This window comes from Simochromis diagramma, unplaced genomic scaffold (genome assembly GCF_900408965.1).
Source record: "Simochromis diagramma unplaced genomic scaffold, fSimDia1.1 OVJJ01000205.1, whole genome shotgun sequence".
In the NCBI taxonomy this organism is placed as follows: domain Eukaryota; kingdom Metazoa; phylum Chordata; class Actinopteri; order Cichliformes; family Cichlidae; genus Simochromis; species Simochromis diagramma.
The window spans coordinates 7,981,770-7,994,161 of record NW_024386782.1 but is presented as its reverse complement, the minus strand read 5'-3'; the positions used below and the strand labels follow the sequence as shown (position 1 = coordinate 7,994,161).

At 39.8% G+C, this 12,392-nt stretch overlaps 1 protein-coding gene across 2 annotated transcripts in view; it reads left to right on the top strand.

Annotated features, from left to right (window-relative positions):
* Positions 1–12,392, top strand: part of spidr (scaffold protein involved in DNA repair) — a 44,017-nt gene that overhangs the window by 17,852 nt on the left and 13,773 nt on the right. For both annotated transcript variants that reach the window (XR_005694369.1, XM_040020395.1), the window contains exons 9-10: positions 766–970; positions 2,616–2,845. Coding sequence is in view for 1 of the 2 variants with exons in the window: in XM_040020395.1 (XP_039876329.1) it covers positions 766–970; positions 2,616–2,845 (435 nt within the window). In the remaining variant the exon portion in view is untranslated. The remainder of the gene's footprint in view (positions 1–765; positions 971–2,615; positions 2,846–12,392) is intronic.

Here is a 12,392-nt window from a genome sequence, read left to right as displayed (position 1 = left end):
CAATGAGCCAAAGTACCAGACCTGAGGTGTTTTTTTTTTTTTGTTTTTTTTTCCTTTTGTTTTTTTAGGTTTTAAAGGAGTGGTTCAGCATCTCTGTGCCACTTACAGATGAGTGAAATCTAAGCTGATAACAGTAAAAAAATTAAAGCGAGATCAGCACGTCAGGTCACACATACACACACTTTGAGTTTGATTTTTCATCAGTTCACTTTCAGGCTTGTTGACTGTGACGACTGAAGTATTTTTCCACACATGACATCACATTTGGAAAGTATTCTCACCCGCATCCCCCAGATTGAGCACTGCGACATGTAATTACTTGGAAATTTTGTCTTTCACTAGGTAAAGCAAAAGAGGACGCATGCATCCGTTGCGTTCTTCTCTCGTCTTGGAGGAGGTTAACGTATTTGAACTTGTACTTTGTGCTGGGTGGTACGCAGCGAACAGACCTGTGGAGGTGGCTGGTACCTTATCTGAGTTTGACATTCAAAAGGTTCTCGAGCTAGCAGCCCCCACCCCTCTACGTTTATGCAACAGCCTCTTCCATTTAATTCACAATCTGACTGTTTTCAAGTGTTATCAAGACAATCATAACGTAAAGCTGTTTATCTTTGCCCTTCAACTTTATAGATGTTTATTTCATGCAATATTAAAATACTCAAACCCCGTGGTTCCTTTTATTAAGAACCAGCATAAGAAACGCTCAAACAGCTGCTATACCAGATTTGCCTTGAATCTAAACTTGATGAACTTTACTTGTTGCAGGCAGAGCCTTTCTGTTGAGGGCTTCAGCTGTCCTATTATTCTCAACACACACTTCAGCAAGAAGGTCTTCTGTGCTTCCAAATCGGCCAATGCGTCTGTTCCTAGAGGCCCAGTCTTTGCAGAAAGGCGCATGCCGTATTATTTGGGAAAAACATTCGGAGTGCTGGATGCATGCAGGACCACAGAGGAGAGCAATGTGAAGCAGGTGTGTGTGTTTTATCGCCTTTACAGTCAAGTGTGTAACATTTTATTTCAATTCAAAATGTAAAGTACTTGTTGACATAAAGAGGAAGGCGTTTAGGAGATTATACAAACCGTATTATGCCTCTAAAACTCCTGTCATCGGTTTAAGAAAATGACTGCACTTTATGATTATGTGTGCAGTAGGTTTCTACTGGCTGTAAGGTTTGTGCTCAGGTTTAGTCAATATGTATAAACACAAAACACTCTGAGGCTTGCATCAATGTTTTTTATGACTTTATAATTATGAAATCAACACTGAAAGAGTGTTGTTTTTTTCCCCAGGTTTAATCATGCTCACTTTATACAGATCTCAGATATAAACAATAAATGGTCTCAGTTGGATGCAGAATCACTCTATTCTGCTGCTGTCGCAATCAGAAGTGATTGATATATGTATATGTTTGATTCACTGAGTGAGTTTTAATAGCAGTACTTTCATGAAGTTTAGTTGATCCACTAAAAAAAGAACATTTAGCTGTTTTCTCCTTTATGGAGCTAAGAAAGGCAGAAATTGTAGTTCTCTTTTACTTGTGAAGGATCATACACTACATGGACAAAAGTAACACAGGTGTATAAAGTCCATGCAGTCTGCCTTTACAAACATTGACGCTGAGTGAATTCAAGGATGATACTGTAATAGGATGCCTTTGTTACAGTGAGTCAGTTTGTGAGATTTCCAAGATATTCCACAATCAGCTGTAAGTGGTATTGTTACAGAGTGGAAGTGTTTAAAAACCACAGCAACTCAGCCAAGAAGTCCCAGACCACGTAACATTATAAAGTGAGGTTACCGAGTGCTGAGACATATAGTGTGTTTAAAACAAATTAAATAAATAAAAAAGACCCACTATCTGCAGAGCTGCTTGCCTCCTCTGACATTAACATCAGCACAAAAAACTGTGTGCCACACAGCATTTCCATTGGCCAACCTCCGCCTGTGAAATGTGTAGGTGGCCCAGTACTTTTGCCCATATAGCTTTTATAGTCTTTTTTTCATTTCTTTGTCTGAGTGTTTTAAGAACAGTGTAAACTGGCCATGTTCGTCTGTGTATTTATGTATTGTTTATGCATTTATCTTAAAAAAAAAAGGCTTAATTATTTAAAAACACAAACAACCTTAAAGTCTAGGAGCTTATTGCACTCTCTTCCAACAAAGATGTGTCTTATATTCATACTTGAATGTATTGGTGAGTGTCATATAGGGCATTTTCTAATAATAAGACATGCCTGCATTTTTTTAATGTCTCTTAATGTTAAAATGTTAATGTTAAAATATCTCTAAATATCAAATAATCTATTGATTATCTTATCAGTGAATGAATTGTTTGCTTATCACTAACTTCCAGATTCAATACATGTATTGTTTTATCCAGTTAACTTTGATTTTAAGCTCAGTAAGAAATCCAGATGTTCATTCATTCATTCATTCATTCATATCTGAGATGTTGAGACAAGTGACAGTTGACTGTTTATGCCTACAAACTTATCAAAGTACTTATCAGCGTAATCTTCTACCAGTCAGCTAATTGATTAAATAACCTATTCAGCTCTGAGAAGTCACACTTTGGGGCGATGTGATGTTATTTTCTTGCGTTTCTCTGTTACAGGTTGCTCAGTGCAGTTTGGGGCCTTCTGGAGTTTTGACAAGATACTGCGTCTCTCTCCTGGAAGCTATCGAAGGTCTCGGCCAGGCTGGCTCTGTGGAGCAAGATGTAGAGGTGGTTGTGCAGAGAGTTTACTCCATCCCCATTGCTGACTGCTCTCCTGTGTCCATCCTCAAACCAAGACTTCCCCTCAGGTCCTCTACAGCTCCTCCTGCAGAGAAAGGCAAAACAAGGTATTGTTGGGCGAGCTCATAATTGGGATCCCAGGGAGGCCTTTTGGTTTGTCACTTGAAGCCAGAAACAGCTGGGAAAAATGAATCGTATTTTATCTGCTGTGAGAGCTCTGCCCCAATTGAGATTATTCTTTTTGTTCAAATTTCATGCTAGTTTCTTTGCTCTCGGGCTTTGCATGCTTCTCCTCGGTGGCACGATGTGTCTCAGCGGTCGAGCTATTGTTCACAGCACAGCAGGCCCCACAAAGTGCTCATGCTGTCTCCAGCCATATGGCATTGCTTGACAAAGGACACAAACATTTCTAATTGAATCCAGCCCCTCTGTGAATGGTTCTGGCCAATTCTCAGGAAAGACAGCATGATGTTTTCAGAATCTCGTGCACCAGCAAGTCTGAGTTGAATTGTTGCCCGTTCGCACTCCTCTGGGTGGAGCAGCTTTGTAGCAGGTTTTTTTTTCTTACCTTAATAAGGGGAAACCAAAGTGTTTTTCCTTCACATGTTAAAACATAATTCCTCTTGGTACTGCAGAAAATGTATGGTCATAAACAAATGAGGCAGATTTGTTTTTCCTTCATTCAATCAGCAAATAATTTAAGAATCTTTTTATTCATTTGTTTTGTTTTTTTTAAGACAAAACATTAACTGTTACACTGTGTGTCGCCTGTCAGTCATTTATCTGCAGTCTTCAGAATCTGCTTATGGACTCTGCTGTTTTGGTAAAATAGCCTAGTATCCTCTAGCATTCATTGACCAAAAGAGTTGCACAGTATAACCCAGTTTGCCATGTTTCGCCCTTGGGAGGCGTTCAAGCAACAACCTGATCAGATACCTGCACCACTTTTTCTGGCTTTTTTTCACCAGAAAGGTGCAGGGATTCCTCTTCTGACTACAAATCACTAGAAAAACGTAAGCTCCGCCCCACAAAAAAATAACCCCAACAAAGAATTGATACCCAGGATGCAAAAAGTTCCAGCATTTTATTTGTTTCTAAGTCATCGGGACACCACCACATAGTAAATAACCCATGATGCACATGCACATGCACAAGCACAAGCGTCAATTCCGGCAAAGATGTTGGCAAATTGTGCGTGTTATGCCGTAGGCTCTATAACGATTCCTCCCTGTCTAAATCAGGCCTGAGTCTGAATGTGATCCCTTTAGTCACAAGCTCATGGCTGTGGGTAAGAGTAAGCCTCTGGATAGACTTTCTTTCATCACAATGGCAGACTAGTACAACTGTAATCCAGCTGCCAAGCTCCAGGTCCTGTCTGCCCTCAGTGATAAATAAGACTGTGAGCCCTAAAACAAACAGAAAAATAAATAAATAATGCACCTAATTGGCTCAGGTGAGGAATTTCTTCTCCCTTGTAATTCACTCCCATCCTACCTGAAAATGCATATAGCTGTCCTTACTTTTTTTTTGTTTTTTTGTAGGTATATCATTTACAGTTCATTTCTAAATCATTGTGAAACTGTTTCTCTGGCAGATATTTGCTATTTTTAGTCATTGTAATACTACAGAAGGGCTGTATGTGGATCGTAAGGGCCCAGAACTTACAGTTTGTTCACATGTCTTTGTATTTCCACTTCTGAGTTGTTATGTGGTCTGTGAAAACGATGGGAAACTGACAACCGTGTGGTCTTCTACTGTGAAGTGTATTTGAAAGGCGGTTTGCCCTCCTGGGCTCTGCAGAGTCACCCACCTATGACATTGTAGACAACTGTTTTGCTGCTAATAACCAGTTAGTTACACTTTGCAAAAATCGAACAGATTTTTACATTCAGAGACTCGCTCGGTTTTGGGGGGTTTTCACACTCTTAATATCTGACTACAAATATTTCACAATAAAAGCCACCTAACTAGACTGCTTTTAATTTGAAAAGGCTGTATTGAGTTTGAACTGTAATATACCAAGGGCACTTGTTGATGAAGTTCCAGCTTTGTGTTCTTGTGTTCAATGTAATCATTAGCCTTTTCTAACCCTAATCAAATAGTTTGATTGTCTAAACTCAGTCAAAGAAAGAATTTTGAAAAAAAAAAAAAAAAAAAGCAACTGAAGTGTTAAAGTAATTCCAAAGAAAGTATAAAAACGATGTGTGGGAAGTGAGCTGCGGTCTCTGGTATGAGAGGAGTAATTACTTACGTCACCCCGACTAGGCTCCAAAAATATGGGCATATTTTGTCCTTTTAGACCTGGAACAGCATCACTTTGTGTAGCTAAATGATTAGCTATGACACCAACAATAAAATAGTAAATGAAGAAAGGAAAAAATCAAGTTCCAGGAACATAAATCTGATTACTTTTCGTAAGTATTTCATCGTCTGCCTTGAGACTTTTTACATGTTTATGATCCTCTGACAGTATGGATCATGTTTCCGTAGACTGAGTCATTTGCTCATTAAAGTTTATTTGCTGTAAACAGGATTATGGGAGCATAATACTTGTCCACTAAGGATGGAAAGTAGCTTTTCTTTCCCGTTTGATTCTGATTACCGTAATGCACCAAATTGTTCGCTTCCACTTTGCTGAGCATCACCATTAAGTCATGTGAGCGAGGTACAGGTCTCTCCTTCAGCCATGACCAAGTGGTAGCCGCTCAGAGTCTCACGTCTACTAGCGTTTCTTTGTAGATGTGTTTGAAGCCACCCATAAAATTTAAAAAAAATCCTTCAAGCTTTGTTTTTGTTTCCAACAATGCCTGAGATAAATATTTGTCTCCTCAGTTACCAAATGTCCTACTTTGTATGTAGCGCTGCATAAGAGTGTGGCAGCAAATGACGCAGATGAGAGCGCCGAGACTGAACCAAAACAGTGAAGTTGCAATGAAATGAAACATGCTCGAATGCTCAGTAGAGCTGTGGTTTACTACCAGGGATGAGTAATGAATCTGTGGATTTGCCACACATAAAATGCAGGTTTGTTTCCACTGCAGATACAAGAAAATATGTTTTTTGTTGTTTCATACATGCTAAATTATCAAAAATCCTCCTGTCTTACGGAAATGACTTGTTCGTGTGGTCTTACAAATCAGTAAGTGCTACATTTGAAGCAAATCCAGTAAGTATGACCTTCAGTTTCCTTGGCCTTCCCCAGGCATGTTGTTTTTGTCCTTTTGCTGAGTAATAAAAGCAGCGGTTTCTCCAAGCAGAGGGACCCGAGGGACCATCGGCGGTAAGGGGAGGAGACCCCCGGTCAGCTGACAGGCTACATGAGCTGCGGTTGTAACATGACACTCCTGCCATGCTGCTTCTGTGGCTGGTAAACAAATGAGCTGCCCTCTGACCGGAAACACTCTTACCCTTTCCTCAGTTTCTCTCTGGCTCGACCAGATTCAGCAGCCTCGGGTTTATAGTGAAAGGATGAAGGTGGGGCTGAGGTTAGCAGTCGATCACGAGGGTTCAAGTTTAGAATATCAGGATGACTCAGCCGCCTTTATTGTGACAGATGTGAACATGGTACACAAAGTTTATTTTGTTTCCCAGCCATTCCTGAATTTAATTTTTTGTTATTATTACTATAATTTTTACTATTTATTTATTTATTTTTGATAACATGGGCAAGCTTTGCATCACTTTGATCACTTGTATGTCTTTTTATGAGAGTCTTTGCTTTGCATTGCTGCTCAGAAGTAACATCATGTGCTACAATCTGTTGCTTGTGTTATTTTTTTCAGAATACATGGCTGCTTTGCGGAGAGCGGTGTAGTTTACTTCACAGCCCACTGGGCTCATTCTGTGTAAACACGAGGACAGTTTGTACCTCTCATGTTGTGTCCCTGGCCTCTATGACTCACTCGCCTGGTCAGCGCTCTTATTTGATCCTTTTGTTGTTTAGCCACTGTGTTAAAACACGAGGGAGACGGGCCAGTATGATATTTATGCCTGAAGAAGATGTTAAGTTCCCGTAAATTTGGGATGGAATAAACAAGGAGATTAACTGTTTGCAGGAAGTGGAGAGAGACTGGTTGTTTTTTCTTTTTCTTTTTTTCCTTCTTTTTTTCTTCGTTGAGCAGGAACACAATGTGCCGCAGGGATCCTGTTACAAACGTGTTTATCACTCTGCCTGCAGTGATTGGTGGACAGCACATAGGAAGGAATCCCGCCTGTCCGCCCCCCGCCAATGAGGCCTCTCTGCTGTATTCTTAATGTGTGGGACTTTAACTTGGTGTTTTTCCAAGTAATGTGAATGTGCGCTGGCTTCCATGCATTCGCAGTGTGCCTGAAAGAGTTCATATGTGTGTAAGCACAGACCCAGTGGATCGCACTTCCTGGAAGAAAACCTGAGTTGCTGAGAATTCTGTGATCGCTCACAAAAACAAATTCCTGAAAATGGCCTGTAGCTAAAACTGGCCAGTGACTGAGGATATTTTTTCTTCTTCTTTTTTTTTTTGTGGGAGTGAGGGGAGTGAGGAAGTAGGTCTTTGAACAGCTAAAAGGGCTGACAGAGGGGGGAGGTAGTTGTTTATGACAAGCCAGCACCACAACAAGTCCCGTCACCCTTTTCTCTCCAGTCTGTCAGGTGTCCTATCAAGTTTCATGCTTCAAGACTGAACATGCTCTACGAAAAGTAAAAGTGCATTTACACCAAGCAAGACTCTACCAGCTGTATTTATATTTTAGGAAAGGTCAGATGTTGATTTGTTGACAATGTCTGGCTTGTTTTGATAAAATGCAGCTTTTTTAATCACCCACGCTTTGTGCTGTTGGTAACTGTGGTTTTAAATGATGAATTTCTTTCTTTTTTTAAATGAAAATACTAAAAACTTTGTGCTATAGACCTCCAAAACTATTAGTGAGTGCATAAGAATCACAACAAGCTGTGATTAGCATTTCTAATGTCTAATGTTCTATTGAGTGTTTATCAGTAGCAAATATGCTGTAATAAATACTCAATAGAACATTAGAAATGTGTATTAATGAACTAAAAGATTTTCAATGTGAACTTTATTTACTCCTGGTTTAGAAAAACTGCAATTTATGTCCTTTAAGAAAATAATCGTTTGGATCAGTGAAATATGAACACCTCCAGCAGGAAACACCAGGCTTGGTCAGGTCTGGACAAACAGAAAAGCATTGTTACTTTTGCACTTGTTCATGGGATTTGTCAACCAACAAACAAACATGCAAAAAATACAGACAGCCTGTTTTCTCAAGATATTAAAAACGTTTAAAGTTGAGCCAGTTGTATTACTAACATATCTAAATGATATAATCAAGCAAACCATTTAATAGTTATTAGAGAGCGAATTCCCAAGTGCTAATGATATGTTTAACAGTCAAGTTTTTGTTTAAATCATAAAAAATACTTCATCCTGTATTTAAGCAAATGACTGATAAGTCGTCCATTTATCTAAAATACCTCGCAGTTTGTGGTTTCACATACTCGAGTGAGAAGATTTGCTGCTTTGCTCTGTTTTCTATGACTCTGATTCGAGGTTTAGTTATTAGTTGATCAAAATACACAATATGTTAGGGGCATACGAGGCCACCTACACATTACACCTACAGGAGCTGCTTTGCCATGGAAATCCATGCCACAAAGCCCCTAGTGCGAAGTTTATGCTGATGTTATTGAGTCAGCAATAACTTTTACCTCCTTTATCACATGTTGACCGACTTCTGTTAGTCAGCACTGGAGAGCCTTCTGCCCTACTGCTGTATGGTGTGGTTCACCGAGAGGACCTGCAACAAGTGGTGAGGAAGGCAGAAAATGTTATCAGTGGAACTCTATACTTCTTTGGTAATAGTCACACTAGGCCACTGCGAGGGAAAGCCATTTGTATCCTAATGGATCACACCCACTAAAGACATCACCTATTCTTCCCGTCGCCCTCTGGGACCAGATTCTGAACAATGAAGTCCAAAACCAACAAAGTAACAGTTTTTTTCCCATTAGCAGTAAGAAGCATAGCCCCTTTTCCTCTCTGATGGTGTTTTCTAACCTATAGTTCATTTTCTTTGGTTAGTTATTTTTTCCCCGTGGTTTGGTTTGTTTTCACACAGAGAAAAATCCAAGCGAACCAAAATGTGTTTCTACAAACTACATGAGAATGTTCAGTCCACTTATTGGCCAGATGTGTCTGGGGTGGGAGCATCAAAAGTAAATACAGCAAGAAGGTGCTGTGTTCTGGGCTACTGGAGAATTATCCTTTTATACATTTATAGTACCTTGCCGCATCCTGGAATATAAAGCATAGTTGTCTACGGGAAGGTTATTCGGTCAAACTTGCAACCAATTGGTAGTTGATTTGGATAGAGGTCGGGTCCTGTTCACATCATAATCGAATCACTCCGGAGTTCATTTGGAATCACATCAAGACCACTTCCTCCAAAGTTGTTTCGGTGCAGTTGTTTTGGTCTGTACCAGAGTACAATTACTGCACTGTGTTCAACCTGCACAAACAAAGTGCATCAAGGGTATGATTTAAACTGACTGAACACCAGAGGTGTGAAAACACCCGAAGACTGGTGTAAGATCTGGAAGTTCAGTTTTAAACATGCTACCCTCAGATCTTGCAGTGTCACATCCAACTACACCCCAAAGGGTCATAGTATCATTGCGCATGTCAGAGGTGAAGTTGCTCAGTAGGATAATGGAGTGACCGGAGATTGGGAAGGTATAGGTCTACAGAACGGGTGGCCCCTGTGACCCGACCACCAGACACTCTCGTGCACGCCTCTGTCCTGGGCCTGGCTCCTGGATTGGGCAAGGTACCACGATCCATTGTTTTGTTTCTTTTAATTCCATAAAAATCACCTTGCCCGCCTATTAACTTAAAACAAATAGGCATTTGGAGATCCTACCAGGTTGACCCCAGCAACATACCTCATAGGATTACTAGGGCACATAAAATGCTTTGCTTTGGTGGGGATTCATGTGGGAGTCTGTTCTATTTTATGCACTTTGTAACTTTGCTCTGTGACTTTCTGTGGTGTAACACTTTGTGGCTGACTTGCCTAAATGCTTCCACTTCAGAATTTGAAAAGGTGCAAATGGTTGCACTTTACAGTAATATCAGTTCTAGCTGAGGGTGGAGTATCTTGGAGGGAAGAAATATCACAAACAGACTTGCTGTAATGGCAGCATCCTATTGCAGAACTACACTCAGATTTAGAGAGCTCTTTAAAACTATCAATTTTTCTACAAATGTTTGTAAAGGCAGACTGCATGGCTACGTGCTGGATTTGATACACCGGTGGCAATAGGACTGAAAACAAGGTTCAGACGAGGTGTGGCTGTATATTAAAAAAACCCCAAAAGAACTGGTTAATCAAGTTATAGTGTTAGTAGGAGTCCATGCTTCCTCCAGCTGTAGTCAATATAGATATAGATATAAATGTGTTTTTAAACATTACTGTGTTTTGGAAGAATTTTAAAGTTTTGTCTTTGACTTGCTGGCTGTTCCTTTCTCTGATAAACATCATGTATAAAATGAGCAGGAGTTCATTTACTGTGCTATACAGGCTGAACTTCTGCACTCATGTTTACAGCTTTGTAAGCGAAAAAAAAAAAACCCCAGAGAGGGCAGCATTTGTCTCGGTCTGGTGTGTCAAAAATAACTTGTTAATTTAACAAAGTGTTGTATATGTCTGATTTGGGATTTTAGATTAAGCAAACAACTGAAAATAATCTTGGTTAAATCTTTGGCTTATACCACCGAGAGTCATGTCTGGAATGATATTTAGATATCTATTTCCAGGTCCTTCAAAACAAATACAGACAGAACCCAAGTATAGCAACAGAAAACATTCGTAGGCCCAATCAGTCGGTTAAAAACAGTCTCAAAACTTTCCTCTGTCTGTTGTATGCACATGCATCCACATGCATTATGGACAGTCCTCCTTTTTCCCTTGTTTTTCTTCCTCCTCCTCCTCCTTCTCTTCTACTTCTCTGGCCGTTGCTTGTCTAACCAGGGGATATAAACTCTCCTGTTTACTCTCAGGGCTGGTACAGGGCTGTGTCTGGGCTTGACTGGGAGAGATAGTGGAGCCTGTAGCAGTTCAAGCTCTTCGCTCAATGGGAGCAGCAGAGTGCAGGCATACACAGCAGTTCACTGCCTCATAACTTTGTATGCCAAAGGTCTTCTGTGTCAGCGGCAACCTGTCAAACCAGCCACCAGCATTAACAGTCATAAATCTCAGGACTAATCCTGAACTACATGGGTGTAAATAAAATTTTTATTTCATTTAAAGGGGAATAAGAAAATATGTTACACTAATATTTTCAACACAAACACTTGTGCTAAACCATTTATTTCGACATTATTTATTGATCAGTTAATTTGCATTTACAATCAACCCATGTAACAAGCCAGTAGTTGCTGCTGAGTTTGATTAAAGTAATCCTGTTGTTACAGAATAACAAACCCTGACAAGTATTTGGTGGAAAATGCTTGTAATTATCTGCTTCTTTTGAAAAATCCATCTATATAACGTGTAAACATACATTTAAAGGATATTGCGTGAAGTTTTGAGGTGCAAAATAGCAACGCTGTTTAAGTGGGTTCTGGTTTTGTGTGTACTGTTCACCTTTTCAAAGACACATCTTAAATATATCTGGAGTTTGGAAGGTGGTGAACGGTGTCCCAAAAAAAACACACCAACATGCTGTGGAAAGCAGTTTAAATTAAACTGCTTCTAGCATATATATCATGGCCATATAGTCTGTCTATAAATATTTGGGTCTGTTCATGCTAAATGCAAATGAAACTAAACTATGGTTACATTTAAAAGTCTGCAGAGACGCAAATTCATGCCAGTTATGTGTGATAAAATTTGTCAACTAGGCAGAAAAATTTGCTTCATGCTGGTCCCGAAGGCCTGTCAGTGATTCTCTTGATATCAACAACAATTAGAAATGGAGGACAAACCTAATGTAGGCATCTGTGGTCAGCTAGAGGTGAACGACTGAACCTTACGTTAATGCAGAGAGTCCTGAAAGAAAAGTGACTTCTTAGTGACCTGAAAAAATACCGTCATTTGATTCAAGCTGTCAGGTGTACTTCACTTCATCCTCTCAGAGGGTGTTATGACGAATATTTATAGTTTTCTATAAATCTCTGACCATCGACAAGAGTCAAATGCACTTATCCTCCTTATACCACATTGTTTATGTATCTGTTACAATACGTATCCAGTTTCAAATGAAAAAGTGAGGTCAGCATTTAAGAAATAAGCCCTGTAAGCCCTAAAGCTTAGGCTCCAGACTGCTCTGTTTTTTCTCCTCTTGGCTAAGTCACCTAGATCAGACATCACCTAAATGTTCACCTCAGGGACACAACTCTGTTACCACTCCCCTACAGTTCAAACCTTCTGTCTGTGGTGGTCAACCAATCAGAAGAAAGCAGGCTTAAGGGGAGAGAAGCAAGAACGGCTTGTTTAAGATAGAAAATGAACCTTAGATTTCTTTTTACTCTATTCAGTCAAAGGAGGAGTCTGAAATAAGAATAGCACTTACGAGGAAGGAAATGCATTAGGCATGTCTATTAAATACGTATCTTCAAGGTTATAGAAGGAGATTCACAACTTTAAAAAAAAAAAGTGATT